We start from the raw sequence: 21,066 nt of genomic DNA, 5'->3' as shown, positions 1-21,066 counted from the left end.
AAGAACATAGACAGCTCAGCGAGAATGTTAAGAAATCATGAGAAGAACATACAAGAATTATGGGATAACATAAAGAAACCAAACGTAAAAGTTATTGGGATACAAGAGGGTATAGAGGTCCAAACCAAGGGAATGAGCAATCTATTCAATGAAATAATACTAGAAAACTTCCCAGACTTACAGAATGAAAAAAAAATCCAAATATTAGAAGCCTACAGGACACCAAATGTACAAAATCATAAGAGTTCCACAGCAAGACACATAATAATGAAGATGCCCAACATACACAATAAGGAGAGAATCTTAAAAGCCACGAGACAGGAAGCAGATTACATTTAGGGGTAAACCAATCAGGATAACAGCTGATCTTTCAACACAGGCTCTGAAAGCTAGAAGACCCTGGAACAACATATTTCAAATGCTGAAAGAAAAAGGGTTCCAACCAAGAATCATGTATCCAGCAAAATTAAGCTTCAGGATTGAAGATGAAATAAAAATCTTCCACGATATACAAAAGTTAAAAGAATTTATAGCTAGAAAACCAGCTCTTCAAAACATCCTTGGCAAAATATTACAGGAAGAGGAAATGAAAAATAACAATGAAAACCAACAGCGGGAGGTAGTAAAGTAAAGGAAAAACTAATCATAGAGGAAAAACAAATCATGTTAAGTAACATACATAATCAAATATGGCTGGAAATACAAACTATATCTCAATAGTAACCCTAAATGTTAATGGCTTAAATGCACCAGTCAAAAGACATAGGCTAGTAGAATGGATTAAAAAAAAGATCCAACAATATGCTGCCTACAGGAGACTCATCTGATAGGAATAGACATACACAGGCTGAAGGTGAAAGGTTGGGAAAAATCATATCACTCATACGGACCCCGGAAGCAAGCAGGGGTGTCCATACTTTTTACCAAATCAAATAGACTTGAAGCCAAAGTTAATCAAAAGGGATAAACAAGGACACTACATTCTGCTCAAGGGAACCATACACAAATAAGACTTGACGATCATTAATATATATGCCCCAAACAATGATGCAGCTACGTTCATCAAACAAACTCTTCTCAAGTTCAAGAGTCAAATAGACCACAACACAATAATCATGGGAGATTTTAACACACCTCTCTCACCACTGGACAGATCTTCCAAACAAAAGTTGAATAAAGAAACCATAGAGCTCAATAATACAATTAATAATTTAGAATTAATTGATATATACAGAATATACCACCCAACATCAAGCAGATACACTTTCTTCTCAGCAGCACATGGATCCTTCTCAAAAATAGACCATATATTATGTCACAGGGCAAATCTTAACAATTACAAAGGAGTAGAGATACTACCATGCATTTAATCTGATCATACTGGAAAGAAATTGGAAATCAATAATAAAATGAGAAAGGAAAAATCCTATATCATATGGAGATTAAACAATATGCTACTGAATGAACAAAGGGTTACAGAAGACATCAAAGAGGAAATTAAAAAATTCTTAGAGGTAAATGAAAACTCAGATACAACATATCGAAATCTCTGGGACACTATGAAAGCAGTACTAAGAGGAAAATTCATTTCATGGAGTTCATTCCTTAAAAGAAGGAAAAGCCAACAAATAAATGACCTCACACTACACCTAAAAGCCTTAGAAAAAGAAGCACAAATCAGCAGCAAATACAGTAGAAGGCAAGAAATAATTAAAATTAGAGCTGAAATCAATGAAATTGAAACAAAAGAAAAATTGAAAAAATTGACAAAATTAAAAGTTGGTTCTTTGAAAACATAAATAAGATTGATAGACCCCCTAGCCATGCTAACAAAGAGAAGAAGAGAGAGAACCCAAATTACTAGCTTACGGGATGAAAAAGGCAACATCACCACAGACAATTCAGAAATACAGAAAATAATTAGAAATTATTTTGAAACCCTATACTCTAACAAAACAGAAGATAGAGAAGGCATCGATAAATTCCTTAACACATATGAACTACCCAGATTGAGTCAGGATGATATAAACAACCTAAACAGACCAATATCAAGTGAGGAAATAGAAGAAGCCATCAAAAGACTACCAACCAAGAAAAGCCCAGGACTGGATGGATATACAGCAGAGTTTTACAAGAACTTTAAAGAAGAACTAATACCAATACTCCACAATCTATTTCAGAGGATAGAAAAAGAGGGAGAACTTCCAAATTCATTCTATGAGGCCAATATCACCCTGATTCCCAAACCAGATAAAGACACCTCAAAGAAAGAAAACTATAGACCAATATCCCTAATGAATTTAGATGCAAAAATCCTCAATAAAATTCTGGCAAATCGGATACAAAAACAGATCAAAAAGATCATGCACCATGATCAAGTAGGATTCATCCCTGGGATGCAAGGCTGGTTCAATATACGGAAATAAATAAACGTTATTCACCACATCAATAGACTTAAAGATAAGAACCATATGATCATCTCGATAGACACAGAAAAAGCATTCGACATAGTACAGCATCCCTTTATGTTCAAAACACTAGAAAAACTAGGGATAACAGGAACTTACCTCAACATTGTAAAAGCTATATATGCTAAGCCTCAGGCTAGCATCATTCTGAATGGAAAAAAACTGAAGGTATTCCCTCTAAAATCTGGAACAAGACAGGGATGCCCTGTATCACCACTTCTATTCAATATAGTTCTCGAAATACTGGCCAGAGCAATTAGACAGACAAAAGAAATTAAAGGCATTAAGATAGGAAAAGAAGAACTTAAATTATCACTATTTGCGGATGATATGATCCTATACCTAGAAGACACAAAAGGGTCTACAAAGATACTATTAGAGCTAATAAATGAATTCAGCAAAGTGGCAGGATATAAAATCAACAAGCATAAATCAAAGGCATTTCTGTATATCAGTGACAAATCTTTTGAACTGGAAATCAGGAAAACAACCCCATTCACAATATCCTCCAAAAAAATAAAATAAAATACTTGGGAATCAACTTAACAGAAGAGGTGAAAGATTTATACAATGAAAACTACAGAACCCTAAAGAGAGAAATAGAAGAAGATCTTAGAAGATGGAAAAACATACCCTGTTCATGGATAGGCAGAACTAACATCATCAAAATGGCGATATTACCAAAAATTCTCTATAGATTCAATGCAATGCCAATTAAAATCCCAACGGCATTTCTCGCAGAAATAGATAAAGCAATCATGAAATTCAACTGGAAAAATAAAAGACCCAGAATAGCAAAAGCAATTCTAAGCAGGAACAGAGAAACGGGCGGTATAGCGATACCAGACTTTAAACTATACTAAAGAGCAATAGTAACAAAAACAGCATGGTATGGTACCAAAACAGGCGGGTAGACCAATGGTACAGAATAGAGGACACAGAGACCAATTCACAAAATTACAACTACTTTTATATTAGACAAAGGTGCTAAAAGCATGTAATGGAGAAAGGATAGCATCTTCAACAAATGGTGCTGAGAAAACTGGAAATCAATATGCAACAAAATGAAACTGAATCCCTTTCTCTTGCCATGCACAAAAGTTAACTCAAAATGGATCAAGGAGCTAGTGATCAAACCAGAAACTATGCATCTAATAGAAGAAAAAGTTGGCTCTAATCTCCATCTCGTGGGGTCGGGCTCCAAATTCCTTAACAGGACACCTATAGCACAAGAGTTAAAATCAAGAATCAACAAATGGGACTCAAACTAAAAAGTTTTTTCTCAGCAAGAGAAACAATAAGAGAGGTAAATAGGGAGCCTACATCCTGGGAACAAATTTTTACCCTTCACACTTCAGATGGAGGCCTAATACCCAGAGTATACAAAGAACTCAAAAAATTAAAAAATAAGAAAACAAATAACCCAATCAACAAATGGGCCAAGGGAACAGACACTTCTCAGAGAAGGATATACAATCAATCAAGAAATACACAAAAAAATGCTCACCATTTCTAGCAATCAGAGAAATGCAAATTAAAACACTCTAAGATACCATCTCACTCCAGTAAGATTGGCAGCCATTATGAAGCCAAACAACAACAAGTACTGGAGAGGATGTGGGGATAAGGGTACACTTGTACATTGTTGGTGGGACTGCAAATTGGTGTGGCCAATTTAGAAATCAGTATGGAGATTCCTTGGAAAGCTGGGAATGGAACCACCATTCAACCTAGCTATTCCCCTTCTCGGACTATTCCCCTAAAAAGAGCATACTACAGGGATACAGCTACATCGATGTTCACAGCAGCACAATTCACAATAGCTAGACTGTGGAACCAACCCCGATGCCCTTGAATAGATGAATGGATAAAAAAAATGTGGCATTTATACACAATGGAGTACTAGGCAGCACTAAAATATGACAAAATCATGGCATTTGCAGGGAAATGGATGGCATTAGAGTAGATTATGGTAAGTGAAGCTAGCCAATCCCTAAAAAACAAATGCCAAATGTCTTCTGTGACATAAGGAGAGCAACTCAAAACAGAGCAGGGAGGAAGAGCATGAGAAGATTATCACTAAGCAGGGATGAGAGGTGGGAGGGAATGGGAGAGAAAAGGGGAATTGCACGGAAGATGGAAGGAGACCCTTATTGTTATACAAAATTACATATAAAAGGATGTGATGGGAAAGGGGAAAAAAAGAGAGAGAGAGAAATGAATTACAGAAGATGGAGTAGAGAGAGATAATGGGAGGGGAGGGGAGGGGAGGGGGGATAGGAAGGGGATAGGAAATGCAGCAGAATACAACAGACACTAGTATGGCAGTATATATAAATGTGGCTGTATAACCAAGGTGATCCTACAATCTGTAATAAGAATTCATACCCCATTTGAATCAAATGTATGATATATGATATGTCAAGATCATTGTAATGTGTTGAGCAACCAATAAAAATGTATATTTTTTAGTTGCAGATGGACACAATATTTTTATTTCATTTATTTATTTATGTATTTATTTATGTATTTATTTATGTATGTATGTATGTATGTATTTGGTGCTGAGGATTGAACCAAGTGCCTCACGTATGAAAGGCAAGTGCCCAACCACTGAGCTACAACCGCAGCCCTAAAATGCATTTCTATGCATCAGTGATGAACCCTCTGAAATAGAAATTAGGAAAACTACCACATTCAGAATAGCATGAAAAAAAAAATACTTGGGAATCAATCTAACAAAAGAGATGAAAAATCACTAAAATAAAAACTACAGAACACCAAAGAAAGAGATTGAAGAAGACTTTAGTAGATGGAAAGATCTCCCATATTCTTGGATAGGAAGAATACTGTCTAAATGGCCATACTACCAAAAGCATTATACAGATTTAATTTAATGTTGTTGGGATTTTAATTAGAATTAAAATTCCTCATAGAAAGAGAAAAAGCAATCATGAAATTCCTTCGAAAAAATATGAGACCCAGAATAGCCAAAGCAAAGCAGGAAGCATCACAATAACCAACCTTAGACTATACTACAGAGCTACAGTAACAAATATGGCAAGGTATTGGTACCAAAACAGACATGTAGACAAAAGGTATAGAATAGTACCCACAGAGACAAACCCACATAAATACAGTTATTTCATATTAGACAAGGGAGCTGAAAACATACATTAGTGAAAAGATAGCCTCTTCAGCATATGGTGGGGGAAGAGCTGAAAAAACCATATGTAGCAAAATGAAAATTAAACCCCTCTCACCATGAACTCAACTCAGAGTGGATCAAGGACCTAGGAATTAGATCAGAGACCCTGTGCCTCATAGGAGAAAAAGTAGGACCTAATCTTCATCATGTTGGATTAGATCTTGACTTCCTTAATCAGACTCCTAAAGTGCAAGAAATAAAATCAAGAATTAATAAATGGGATGGATTGAAATTTGAAACGTTCTTCTCAGCAAACAAAACAATCAATATCTTGAAGAAAGTGCCCACAGAGTGGGAGAACATTTTTACTACACACACTTCAGAGAGAGCACTAATCTCGAGGATATGTAAAGAACTCAAAAAACTTAACACCAAAAAATTAATAACCCAATCAACATATGGGCTAAGGAACTGAACAGACACTTCTCAGAAGAAGATATAAAATGTATCAATGAAAAAAATGTTGAATTTCTCTAGTAATTATAGAAATGCAAATCAAAATTACTCTAAGATTGCCTCTCACTCCAGTCAGAATGGCAATTATCAAGAATACAAGCAACAGTAAGTGTTGGTGAGGATGTGGGGGAAAAGATACACTCATACATTGCTGGTGGCACTGCAAATTGTGCAACCACTCTGGAAAGCAGTATGGAGATTCCTTAGAAAACTTGGAATGGAACCACCATTTGACTCAGCCATCCCATTCCTCAATCTAAACCCAAAAGACTTAAATTGGCATACTACAGTATGCTCCATTCAAAATAGCTAAACTGCCATCCATTTCCCTCCAAATTCTATGATTTTGTCATTTTTTAATGCAGAGTAATACTCCATTGTGTATAAATGCCACATTTTTTTTTATCCATTCGTCTACTGAAGGGCATCTAGGTTGGTTCCACAGTCTTGCTATTGTGAATTGTGCTGCTATGAACATCGATGTAGCAGTGTCCCTGTAGCATGCTCTTTTTAGGTCTTTAGGGAATAGACCGAGATTATGCTAAGTGAAGCCAGCCAATCCCTAAAAAACAAATGCCAAATGTCTTCTTTGATATAAGGAGAGTAACTAAGAACAGAGTAGGGACGAAGAGCATGAGAAGAAGATTAACATTAAAGAGGGATGAGAGGTGGGAGGGAAAGGGAGAGAGAAGGAAAATTGCATGGAAATGGAAGGAGACCCTCAGGGGTATACAAAATTACATACAAGAGGAAGTGAGGGGACAGGGAAAAACAATACAAGGGGGAGAAATGAATTATAGTAGAGAGGGTGGAGAGAGTAGAGGGGAGGGGAGGGGAGGGGAGGGGGGATAGTAGAGGATAGGAAAGGTAGCAGAATACAACAGACACTAGTATGGCAATATGTAAATTAATGGAAGTGTAACTGATGTGATTCTGCAATCTGTATACAGGGTAAAAATGGGAGTTCATAACCCACTTGAATCAAACTGTGAAATATGATATATCAAGAACTATGTAATGTTTTGAACAACCAACAATAAAAAAAAAAAAACCAAAATAGCTAAACTGTGGAACCAACCTAGATGCCCTTCAATAGATGAACAGATAAAGAAACTGTGGTATACATACACAATGGAATACTATTTAGCATTAACAAAGAATGAAATTATCACATTTGCAAGTAAATGGATAAAGTTGGAGAATATCATGCTAAGAAAAGTAAGCCAAGCCCAAAAAACCAACAGCTAAATGTTTTCTCTGGCAAGTTGATGTTGATCCAAAATGGGAGTGGGGCATGGGAAGAATGGAGGAACTTTGGATTGAGCAGAAGGAAAGAGAGGGGCCATGGGAAAGATGGTAGAGTGAGACAAATATCATTACCCTAGGTACATGTATAATTACACAAATGGTGTGATTAACATCGTGTACAACCAGAAAAATTAAAAGTTGTACTCCATTGGTGTACAATGAATCAAAATGCATTCTGCTGTCATTAGAACAAATGAAAAAAAAAATCACAGTAATATTTCATCGCCTTTCTGTCAGAAGGGCAATGATCTGGAATATAAACAACAGTAAATGCTGACAAGGTTGAGGGGAAAAAGGTACACATCACTGGTAGGACTGTAGACTAGTACAACTACTCTGGAAAAAAGTAAGGGCAATTCCTCAAAAAACTAGGGATGGAACCACCATATGCCCCAGCTATCCTACTCCTTGGTATTTTCTAAAACAATCTAAAATTGGCATACTACATTAATACACCCACCTCAATAATTACAGCAGCACAATTCACAACAGCTAAATTATGGAATCAATCCAGATGCCCATTAATAGACAAATGGATTGAGAAATTGTAGTATATCTATACAATGGAGTCCCACTCAGCCATAACAAAGAATGAAATTATGGCATTTGCTGGTAAATAGATGGATATGGAGACTATCATGCCAAATGAAATTAAATAAACTCAGAAACTCAAAGGCTAAATATTTTCTCTTATATGCAGAAGCTGTAGTAAAATAAAGGAAAGAAGGGAAAGATAGGATAACAAAGAACCAATCAAATACAAATTAATAGAAAAGTAAAAGAAAATCTATTAGAGTAGAGGAAAAGAGTGGAGGGAAAGAAGAAAGAAAAAAGGGGGGATCATGAACTGAAATAGATTTCCATGCATGTTTGAGTTGGATAAATCCAACTACTAGTAATAACTGTAAAGCTCAGCGCGAGAACATTTGTCTAGCACAGGCTCTGAGTTCAACAAGGAGAACAAAACAAATGAGCAAAAAAACAAAACAACACACACACACACACACACACACACACACACACACCCCATAGGAAACACCCAAGACCTAAATTCTGTCTTGATTTCTCCATATCCAATTCATCAGTAAATCCCACTGGCTCTATGTTCAAAACATAGCCTGGTTCCATCCATGTCTTTCATCTCCATTAATGACACCCAAATCATCATCATTTCTCCAATGCATTACTGTAATCATTTCTTAATTGATTTTCCTGTTTGCAATTTTGCCTTTGAAATCCATCTGACATATAAAAACCAGAATAAAAAATGTAAGCTGAATTATGATCCAACTCTACTAAAAACCCATGGCTCCTTAATATACTTGAAATAAAATTCAAATTTCTTAATTAGAGTTAGTCCCCATACCAGTCTTCTTTCTGTTCCTCCAATAGACCAACCTTATCTGTATTCTAGCATTACCTGTTTGGATGCTTTATCCTTAATTATCTTATTGTTTACTCCTGATCCTCAGATTAGATCCAATGGTACTTCCTCAAAGAAACCTTACTGAATCAGCTATTTTGGGATTCAAGGTATATGCTAAAGTCCCTTCAACAACTAATGATGTTTTTTTTCCCCCTCCTATAGAAAGACAAAAAAACATTTACCTGTTCCCTATTAAGCCATGCTAATATCTATGAATCTTTCTCAGAAAAACAAATAAATCAATACTTACAAATTTCCTACAGAAAAATCTCCCTTCAAAAACTGTGCCAGAAATACTTTCAAAGTTATGTATGGAACGTTTTTAAAATGACATGGATTAATAAATGAACAAGAAGAATGGTTAGAATTTATAAAGTGAGTACATGAGTATTTAAAATTCTTTCAACTTTGGTGCATGTTTGACCATTTTTATAATAAAATGTGGGAAAGAAACCATGTCAGCCTATTTAAAGCAAAGAAATAACAAAAGAAAAATATTAGTCCACTGAGTCCATACTACAAACACAGCAGGCAGGATGAGGAGGAGAAAGGTAGAGAAACAAAATCAAAACACATTTAACACAGAAAAATGCCTGTTTGGAGGAAATATCTTTTTAACTTAACTCCCAAACTGGTGGTGATGGAATAAATCAGTCAAAGAATAAATAATGGGGTAGGGATTTAGTCTCATAACCAATAAACTGAAACATTCATAATATTTTGCAATCTGTTTTGCACAGAGAACAAATGGAAAACAAGGGCTGGGGTTGCGGCTCAGCAGTAGAGCACTCGAGTGCCTAGCATGTGCGAGGCCCTGGGTTCGATCCTCAGCACCCACAAAAATAAATAAATAAAGATATTGTGTCAAACTACAACTAAAAACTGAATATTAAAAAAAATGAAAACCAAAAGATTTTGTCTGATTAGTGTAAAATTTGAGTGGTTATGAAGCTTTTGCTCTAAGACCAGAATGAAGCTCAGACTAAAGATGGAAGCACCTCTGATTTGGACAAGTGCCTGAAATGTCACCTTTTAAATTCTACTTTAATTGTCTTTGTGGAACTACCTGGTCTTTCTCCATTTGCCTGATGCACTCTCAGTAGATTTTAACACAGTTCTTATCTGGAATCTTGATCACTGCATTAAGATCTTGGTACATAGTAAGGTCAATGATTATATAAATTAATAAAAATACAATGCTTTTCAAGAAATACATGAGACGTTTAAAAAGCTTAAGAATTTAAATGCCTTAGTTATTGGAAATGAAAATTTACATGAAGTGTACTTTAATGTCAGATTAAGTCAGTATGATCAGATGTAAGAGGTACAGAAATACTCACCATTCTTCTACCAATGTATTATTCAGGTAGATCAACACTACTAATGTCCACTGAAGTTCCTTATCTTCAAATAACTCAAGGGCCTTGGTATAAGATGTATCTTTGCTATGTTGTATAGCTATGGTAGAAAAATCTATAGGACCAACTTCTCCCAAACAGCTTCCAACAGCCTCTAGATACAGAAATTCCATTTCAGTAGAGTTACATGTTTCAAGATTTAAGTGTGTTTTCAAAGATCATGAGGAGATTATAAGGAGCTACAAAATACTATATAATTTCCTTTACTTATCATCCATGTAGGCAAGAGATATTTTTCCCTACGGAATCACTTCCAGGAGACATTAATTAGTAAGAGAATACAGATACTAAGAATAAAAATCTAAACATGGCATTGTATGGGTACAATAATCCTAAAACTCAAAAATTTCTTGAGGTTTCCCATATATAAAGTCCATAAATCTTAAAACACACAATTCAGTGAAAATTATTTAATTTTGTCCATTTGTGTTATCACTGCCTACATGAAGACAGAATGTTTTCAGCATTCTAGATGACTCATCCTACTCTCAAGTTATGGTGGTATTTACTAAAATAAATAAATTTTTATAAATAAATAAATTCAACAAATATTCTGAGAGTCTCTATTTCAAAAGTGAAGCTTAATTCCCCTTCCCCTTGATTGTAGGCTACACTTAGTGATTCATTTCTAACAAAAAGAATGTGTATATGTCTTTCACCTTTTTGATTATATTTATCCCTAGGTATTCTTTTTTTTAAATGCTATTCTAAATGGGATTGCTATCTTGATTTCCTTTTTAGGTTGCTCATTCCTAGTTATAAAAAAAAAACTAATTTTTTTCTTTTTTTGGACTCTTGATATGTTGCCTAGGCTATTCTCAAATTCCTATGCTCAAGTAATCCCCTAACTTCAGTCTACAAAGCAGCTGGGATTGCAGGTGTGTACCAAAATGCCCACCTGCAAACACACATGATTTTTATATGTTGATCTTATACCTGGCAACTTTTATGAATTTGTTTATAAGCTCTATAGTAGCTTTCTACTGATTCCCTAGGATTTTTTTATATATAGGATAAAAAAATATATAAATAAAGTTCCCTTTTCCAATGTGGATGCTTTAAATTTCTTTTTCTTGTCTAATTGTTCTGGCCAGAACTTTCTGCATAATGTTGAATAACAGGAGTAAAAGTGAAAAATCTTGTTTTGCTCCTGATATTAGGGGAAAGCGTTCATTCTTTCACCCCTGAGTATGATGTTAATAACATATACAAACTACTATAATTTTCCTACTCATAAAAGTCCACTTAGGACTCCTATAGCAAATTACATTTATCCCTAGAAGCAGTGCTGTAGACAGGGATAGATCCCTGGGTACAGAAAGCTTCTAGAGTTCTTTTAAGGCTCTGTTTCTTGGTTTGGGTGATAGATGCACAAGTATACTCTTGTTAACTTCTTTAAGCTACATATCTAGAATCTGTATACTTCTCTATATGTAGATATATTTCAATTAAAAAAAAATCTACCAAGGGGCTGGGCTAGTAGAGCACTTGCCTGGCATGTGTGAGGCACTGGGTTCAATCCTCAGCACCATATAAAAATAAAGAAATAAATAAATATATTGTGTCCACCTATAACTAAAAAAAATTTTAAAGGAGGGGTGGGCTGGGAATATGGCTCAGTGCTTAAGTGCCCTTAGATTTGATCCCTGGCACCAAAAAAAAAAAAAAAAAAAAGACATATACTAGAAATCATAGGCTCCCACTGAGAAATTAAAAAAGACAATACTGAAAGGCACAAGAATCCATAAACACCACTTATTCTCATTTTTATTATTCTTATTGTCATTTTATTCTCCTCATTTCGTTACTGAAGAAAGGCTGTCATGACAATTTCAAGCTTACTTTAAACATGTGATTTTCCATCCTAGGATAACCAATTTTAAACACCTATACTAGACACAATGTTGGCTATCATATGTTAGATTTCTCCTCAAATGGCAGTAGGAAAGGACTTAATATTTGAGTGTAACCTAGCTCTTAAAATTTTCATTCTCATTTGTTATAGAAAATGATACTGAATTATAGACAGTTTGAAAAATATTTCAGAGGTCAATTTTTTTGCAACTTAACTTTCCAACTTTCCTAAATATTTATATGGCATTTTCAAACTAATAGTATTCACAAATGTAAATCATTAACTTTTCATTTTATATGAATATTTAAGGAAGAAAAATATGAACAGGCAGCTACGTGGGGATACCTGAATTTAAATGCAAAAATATGTTGGCTAGCATCTCATATTTCCATAATAATCCAAATGACAAACTTTCACTTATTTTGAGGATATTAAAGATGACCACTTGAACATAAAAAACTCACATTCATTCAAATACATAGTTTACCTAAAACTTCTCTTTCACCAGTGTGGTTTACTGCCATCTTGGATAACTGCAACAAGCTGACAACTAGCTTTACCACAATGCCATCTTGTGGGTTATCTAGGAGTAATTTCAAAAACATTCGCTTAAATGGCCATAGTCACAATATTCTTATTTACAATATGGATAGACATTAAATTACCTCATGAGAAATTTTTAATAAACTTTTAAAAATGTCTTACATTATGAACAGCTCAAAAATACATAGTGTATGAATTTGAATTTTTCAAGAAACACCGTTATATGAAAGTGATTTAATATTTGGCAGGAAAACTCTCATCAAAAACTTGTGTAGAAAAGTCTATATTAACTTAGCAAAATAGCAAATAATCAAAAACATAAGAATCACCCAACACTAAAGCTAAAAGGAACCTTGGAAACCTTAGATTTTTAACATTTAGCATTTAGAATCTAGACCAGCACTATCCAGCAGATCTTTCGACAATGATGGAAATGACTATAATCTGTGCTGTTGAATGACATCCACTAGCTACATATACTTGTGACAACTTAGTGTGTTAATACAATGAAAAAACTCAATTTTATATTTTCCCTAATTTTAATCCATTTAAATTTAAATAGCCACCAACCTCTACTGATTTTATTACATAACACAAATCTAGCCAATAAAATAAACACAGGAGAACAAGATTTAATAGTATTCATATTTTACATATCTCAGAACAATGCACTCTGAGCTCAAATGGTCAAAACTAAAATCTGTTTTAAAAAGTACTAAAGATAAAAAGGATACAAGAGAAATATGAAATTAATGGGTACAGGAAGACAAAAATCATAACCAAGTACAAAAGTTTTCTCTTTAGTGTAATACCATAATAACATAAACTCAATCAAAATAATATAAAAATAGATGTTTTCTTGAGTAAAAAAAAAAAGGGTAGAAATATGTATAAGAACATGTATACATACACACAACACACACAGCTTAAAGGCTTAAAATGAGGCACATTTCTTTCATTTAAGTAGGTTTAAGCACAAGGCACAGATATACTACCCTGTAGGCTTGGCTGTAAGATTTAAAACTTTTCTTTTGGGCAGTAGGAAGTTGTTAAAGTTTCTAAAGTAGTAGACTAACATGATCATATTTGAGTTAAAGAAATCATACAGAGCTGGGCATGGTGGTGCACTCTTATAATCCCAGTGGCTTAGGAGGCTAAGGCAGGAAGATTGCCAAGTTCAAACTTAGCCTCAGCAACTTATGAGTCTCAAAATAAAGAATTAAAAAAGGCTGGGGATATGGTTCAGTGACTAAGAGGCCCTGGGTTTAATCCCTGACACCAAAACAAATAACAAAAAAATCATTCTTTCAGAGGATAGATTAAATGAGAATAGTTCACAGTAGGAGACTAGTTAGGACCAATTTCATGGTTAGATGAGAAATGATGAAGGGCTGAAATATGGCTATGGCAAACAAAGAGGAACTTATAAGATTCTTTCAAAAAGAAATAGGTAGAAATAACTCATGACATTTAAATTAGTACCCTGAGATGCTCTCATAAGGTCCATCATCTGATCTTTATGTTGTTCTAGTTGTCTTCGAAGATCCTTTAATCCTTCAAGCCTTGTCAATGGAAGCGCATCATAATCACTTACTGCAAGAAAATGGTTAATTTCCTAAAAGAGAAAATTAGTTAAAATGTTACATGCTTTTAACATTTACTGGATAAGTCTATAGAATAAAACTTAATAAAAGAAAAAAATTGTTAAGTGCCTTTTAAAGATGATAACTCATAAACCAAAGTAGAAATAAAGTTCTTTCACTTCAAATTCTATAATGTTTTAATCCTTTAAATTCTAATAGATTCTATTATAACACAGATCAGAGGAAAAAATTTGAATTTCTGTATGGTAATTTTATATATAGTAAAATACAGGCTATAAGTTTAAAATTATACTAAGATTTATAAGAAAAAAATACACCTGGACACAGTTTTGAAGTTTATCAAGATTAAAAATTGAAATACTCTTTAAAAAGTTAAATATTATCTCTAATGCAAATATAAAACTGACCCTCAAAGGATCAGATGGTGATTTTAAGTTATTAATGGACTAGACTATCTTAAAGATTTTTTTTTTAAATTTCCAGTGCTGAGGACTCAATCTATGACCTTGACTATGCTAGTTAAGCACACTTCCATTAAGCCACATCCCCAGTCTTGACCATAAGTTTATGTGTGTGTTAAAATCAAGAATATTTTTATATCACATACCTTAAATATTCAAATTCATTCTTTACCAGGAGACTTTGGTATCAATACTTTAAGCTCAATGCAAAACAATGCATTAAGATTCATTTTTTATTTGTTAAGAAGGTAATCTCATGTCTTTTTACCACAACAAAAAATTCAATTTTTACCACTAGAACATTAGAGATTTTTAAGTACTAATCTTTATGCTTTCTAATACCAAATAGTAAGAAGATGAAACTTTTATTACCTCCAAAAGTGAAAAAGGCCCTCTACTGTATTTGATACTCTGCTGAGTAATACGCAAATCCTTAAAAAGAACGTGGTCAGGAAAAGGATCTAAAAGCTTAATTGTGAGATAGAGGTTTTCATTATCCTTGTTATCTATCACTAAATACTTCAACAAGTTCAGTACCTAAACATAATTTAAAAAGAAAAAATTAAAAGGAGAAAATCTATAATCATATTTCAAAATAAAAAAAACAAAATCTATTGTAATAATTGATAAAAACTCTGCCACCCTAGTTCAGATAAAACATTCTAATTACTTGTAAGATACCAACTTTTTTTAGTTTCTGTGCTTTCAAACAATTCCACAAACATATAAGGGACTATACAAGGTGGTCACTGACATATAAAAATCCCCAGATTAGTGAAACAGTTCATGTAAGTAATATATCACACAAAATCATAACGGCATAAACTATTATCCCATTTTTGACTACTTCTACACTTCAGTGTAACAAAGCAAGCTAAACAATTGTTTATTAGAGAAAAATATGAATCAATCTTTGTAACTGATTACAAAGATTAATTGAGAATGTCTTCCCAACTATTTCTTAAAAAACCATTTTCATTAAAATTACTAACTGTATCAAGTAAAAATAATAATTTATCAACATATCTCAAATACCATTTTGAAGATGAATTAGAAAATTACCTGCTCCTGAACCTCCACTTGATCATTCACAAGGGGTATAAGTGTACCAACAATAACATGAAGATGCTTTTCTAAAGCATCTTTACAGTAAGTCACTGCTGTTTGGCAAACCTGACCTAACAGGTCACAACAAAGAGAGAAGCTGCGTAATGACACATCCATGAAATTTGAAGGCCTAAGAGGAAAAAAAAAAAGAAAAAAAAAACCAGGTTCTAGAAAAGTACTTTGAAATAGAATCATTCAAAAATAATTTTTATTCTACATTTCTAATTTTGATATCACTTGACATAAAAGTTACTCTCATATCTAACACTTCAATGGTTCATAAGTCAAAAAGAGAGGGGACATCAGCAAAATACAAAATATGTAACACTAGGCTCAAACCTGACAAAAACATTTTAAGGCAAGCAGAACTGTCATAATCAACTATATTAAATTCTGTAAAAAAAAGTCAAAAGTTTATAGCAATCAAGAAAATGCTACATCAGTAGAGCAGAGGAAGGGGAACAGGAGAAGTGAGGAGGGGATAGAAAGAGGAAGTTACTAGGAACTGAAGTGAACCAAATTATATCCCATGCATGTATGCTCATATGTAATTATAATGCACGAATCAAAAATTTAAAAATAAAATTTTTTAAAAAAGAATATGCAAAATCAGAAAAGGCAACCAAAAAACTGCAGGAAATTTCTGTAGTGGTTTTAATTGTCCTTGCCAGTCCCCTTCCCTGCTCAGTAGCAGTCACAAAAATGGCAACCTACACAAGAAGCAAGAAGACCTTATTTGCAAACTGTTATATATGTCTATTCTAACCTGACTGGGACTGATGCAAACGGCTTGGCTGTTTCATTTAAGGGCCCTTACTTACGTAGAAAAGTTGAGGGCACTGCTTGAAACTTTGTAAGGTTAATAACCTACATTGGATAGAACAAAAGATTACTCTTGAGACATACCAAAAAGGAGAGTTTCTCTGGGAAATTCAGAAGTACTCACAATTGAGGAAGAATTTAGAAGGCCACAAACACGCCCAAGTAAGACTTTTGCTCAGAAAAGACTACAGAAGACCCTAAGCTTTTACTTGGAGGTGCTCCCACAGCTCAATGCAAACCGGCTAGTGTTGAAGGGAAGTACCAACACAGAGCTAAATTGCAAACATTAGAAAAATTTTTATTTTGTTTCCCTCATGTGCCAAACACCCACAATGCTCACAGTTTTCAAGGAAATCTCTGTGGAGCACTATCAAAACACAAGACAAGAAAGAGAGCCTTCAGTGACCACACAAGGCAATACATTCTGCAAAAATAATTGGTTAATGTTATGAACTGCTACAGCATTGAGCAATAAAAAAGAAAAAGAAGTCAAACTCTAAAAAAAGGAAAAAATATGATTTCCAGACTTAATCATACTACAAGTAGAAATACTACAAGTAGAAATGGCCAGTTTTCAGCAACAAAATTACAAGGCATACAAAGAAACAGGGAGGTATTGCCCATTCAAAAGAACAAAACACTGACAGAAATGGTTCCTAAAGAAACTTAGACATTGGACTAGAGAAAATTCAAAACAACTGTCTTAAACATGCTAAGAGCATCCTAAACAAAAAACTAACAGAAGAAAGGAGATAATGAGAGTGGAGATTAATTAAAAAAAAAAAAAAAACTTTAAAAAAAGTTGGCTCCGATCTACATATTGTGGGGTCAGGCTCCAAATTCCTTAATAGGACACCCATAGCACAAGAGTTAATAACAAGAATCAACAAATGGGACTTACTTAAACTAAAAAGTTTTTTTTCTCAGCAAGAGAAACAATAAGAGAGGTAAATAGGGAGCCTACATCCTGGGAACAAATTTTTACTCCTCACACTTCAGATAGAGCCCTAATATCCAGAGTATACAAAGAACTCAAAAAATTAGACAATAAGATAACAAATAACCCAATCAATAAATGGGCCAAGGACCTGAACAGACATTTCTCAGAGGAGGACATACAATCAATCAACAAGTACATGAAAAAATGCTCACCATCTCTAGCAGTCAGAGAAATGCAAATCAAAACCACCCTAAGATACCATCTCACTCCAGTAAGATTGGCAGCCATTAGGAAGTCAAACAACAACAAGTACTGGAGAGGATGTGGGGAAAAGGGTACTCTTGTACATTGCTGGTGGGACTGCAAGTTGGTGAGGCCAATTTGGAAAGCAGTATGGAGATTCCTGGGAAAGCTGGGAATGGAAACACCATTTGACCCAGCTATTGCCCTTCTCGGACTATTCCCTGAAGACCTTAAAAGAGCGTACTACAGGGATACTGCCACATCGATGTTCATAGCAGAACAATTCATAATAGCTAGACTGTGGAAACAACCCAGATGCCCTTCAATAGATGAATGGATTAAAAATGTGGCATTTATACACAATGGAGTACTAGGCAGCACTAAACAATGACAAAATCATGGAATTTGCAGGGAAATGGATGGCACTAGAGCAGATTATGCTAAGTGAATCTAGCCAATCCCTAAAAAACAAATGCCAAATGTCTTCTTTGATATAATGAGAGTAACTAAGAACAGAACAGGGATGAAGAGCTGGAGGAAAAGATTAACATTAAACAGAGACATGAGGTGGAGGGAAAGGGAGAGAAAAGGGAAATTGCATGGAAATGGAAGGAGACCCTCATTGTTATACAAAATTACATATAAGAGGTTGTGAGGGGAATGGGGAAAAAAAAAACAAGGAGAGGAATGAATTACAGTAGATGGGGTAGAGAGAGAAGATGGGAGGGGAAGGGAGGGGGGATAGTAGGGGATAGGAAAGGTAGCTGAATACAACAGACACTAGTATGGCAATATGTAAAAATGTGGATGTGTAACCGATGTGATTCTGCAATCTGTATTTGGGGTAAAAATGGGAGTTCATAACCCACTTCAATCTAATGTATGAAATATGATATGTCAAGAGTTTTGTAATGTTTTGAACAACCAATAAAAAAAAAAAAGAATTAACAAAGCTAAAAATGCATTCTCTGAAAGGACAAGTTCCACATGATCTCACTCACATGTGGGCCATAAAAAAGTTGATCTCATAATATAAGTTGAGAATAGAATGGTGAATACCAGAGACCGGGGCAAGAGTCAGGGGCAGGGATGGACAGAAAAACGTAGATAAATGGATACTAACTTACAGTTAGATAGGAGTAGAAGTTCTAGTGTGCTACTGCACAATAAGGTAACTATAGATAACAATTATATACTGCATATTTTTAAAAGCTAGAAGAATTTGTTCATTACAAAAAAAAATGATAAATACCTAAGACAGATATGCTTACTGATTTCAACATTGTACAATGTATACATGTATCAAAACATCACTTAGGTACCCGCAAAAAATGTATAATTTTTATGGACTAATTTAAAAATTAATAGGTAGCTATAATATACATATTAAAAAGCAATATTTACAAACACATATTCTGCCACCTATCTCTTAGAAGCATATAAACTTTCAGTTAAAAGAACTTGATAAACTGCTTATATATTGGTGAACATATTATTTACCTTTTGTTGATATAGTGAATCAAAGTATAAATAACATCTCGAAGGACAAAGGCCCAAGCTCCTCCTAAGCCACTTTTTATATCTTTTAGTAATAAACTAACAAACAGATTATATATTTTAAGAACTCTGTGCTTTTTATACACATTATTTGTCTCAGCTGCTTGCTCACATATGGCTAGAAGAATTTTCTGATAGGAATCCTAGAAAATAAATATACACTTAGTCAAACTTTTAAAATCACATATACTCAGTTATAACACATATTTTACAATACTTAAAATAAATTTAAATTTAGGTTTCATAGTAAATGCAAAACAGTACATTAAGATAATTACTATCTTAGAAGAAAGCTATTGCCAATTTGTTTAGGTTTCAGATAGTAAATTATAGTGCATTTTTATAAAAACTAAATATTCTCTTAAGTGTCACAAAATTCCAGCTTTGTAACAAATTTTAGTGTTGAAAAATACATCAATTATAAATTTTGCCAAATGATTGCTTTCCTTTTCAAATTATTCAGATGATTTTTCATTTGCTTACTTTCCTTTTTTTTTTTTTTTTTTTTTTTTTTGTGGTTGTGGGGCCTTATGCATGTAAAGCAAGCAGTCTACCAACCGAGCTATGTCCCCAGCCCAACTTTCCTTTTTTAAGATGTACTTACACAGATGTTCTAGCTGAATAAAGGAATTCTCTAATTATTAGGGCAGAAATGTATACTTACAGGGTTTCTGGAAAGAATTTCTAAAATGCTCTTAAACTTGGTTTTATGACAATTGCTGATATAAGCAAATGTTGCTTTAATCACATGTGATGGAAAATAAGGTGGATTAGGAGCAGGATCCAAATCCCTAAAAAAAGAGTTAAAGGGGAAAAAATGCAGTCATAATTTTCAAATTATCAAGAAAAAAAGGTTTTGTTGATAATGCAGTAAACTTCCAAAATGGAAATTTAGGGGCGAGGGGTGCCATGGATTGAACCCAAGGTCGCTTTACCACTGAGACTCTCAGCTCTTTTTTTGTATTTTATTTAGAGACAGGATCTCTCTGAGTTGTTTAGAGCCTCACTAAGTTGCTGAGGCTGGCTTTAAACTCTTGATCCTCCTGCCTCAACCTCAGGCTCCTGAGCCTCCCAGGTCACATGGTGCCACAGTGATCGGCAGAACTCCCAAATTTTAAATCTATCTATTAGAAAAACCTATACTTTTAATAAAATTAAAAATGACATAGTTAATAAATATTAGAATATCTAAATGCACTTCACCCTGGGACTTAATCTTAACCAATTTACTTAAAATTATTTGCTTAATCTTTTTTATAATTAATGGCAGCTCCACAAATGAGTTTTAGTGTGACCTCATTTCAGGTTTGAGTTAAAGCTCTACTATTATTAGAAAAGCAATAGTATTTTAAGCTATGGCAATCTACTAGATAAGCAACATTAATTAGAATGAAATTACATATGTCAAAGTACTTTGCTAGATATTATTACTGTTATGGTTTGGCTCTGGAATATTCCCCAAAGGCTCACGTGTTGAAGAATTAGTCCCCAATGCAACAAAGTTCAGAGATGGGATTTAGGGAAGGTAATTGTATGATGAGGGCTCTGACCCCATCAGTGTATTAATAATTTGATGGCATTATTAGGAAGTGGTGAAAAATAAAGGAGGTATACTGAGTTAAAGAAGTGAGTCCTTAAGTATGTGCCCTT

The 21,066-nt window shown here is 34.0% G+C and overlaps 1 protein-coding gene across 1 annotated transcript in view; it reads right to left on the bottom strand.

The window, feature by feature from the left end:
* Atm (ATM serine/threonine kinase) overlaps positions 1-21,066 on the bottom strand; it is a 166,204-nt gene that overhangs the window by 71,645 nt on the left and 73,493 nt on the right. The window contains exons 28-34 of the mRNA XM_026399043.2: positions 20,081-20,207; positions 19,360-19,559; positions 15,810-15,984; positions 15,120-15,284; positions 14,165-14,297; positions 12,627-12,722; positions 10,207-10,378 (exon numbers count right to left, since the gene is read on the bottom strand). Of these exons, the coding sequence (XP_026254828.2) occupies positions 10,207-10,378; positions 12,627-12,722; positions 14,165-14,297; positions 15,120-15,284; positions 15,810-15,984; positions 19,360-19,559; positions 20,081-20,207 (1,068 nt within the window). The remainder of the gene's footprint in view (positions 1-10,206; positions 10,379-12,626; positions 12,723-14,164; positions 14,298-15,119; positions 15,285-15,809; positions 15,985-19,359; positions 19,560-20,080; positions 20,208-21,066) is intronic.

The sequence above is a fragment of the Urocitellus parryii genome, chromosome 4 (assembly GCF_045843805.1).
Source record: "Urocitellus parryii isolate mUroPar1 chromosome 4, mUroPar1.hap1, whole genome shotgun sequence".
NCBI classification, from domain to species: domain Eukaryota; kingdom Metazoa; phylum Chordata; class Mammalia; order Rodentia; family Sciuridae; genus Urocitellus; species Urocitellus parryii.
The sequence above is the reverse complement of the archived record's forward strand: the minus strand, read 5'-3'. Positions and strand labels throughout refer to the sequence as shown.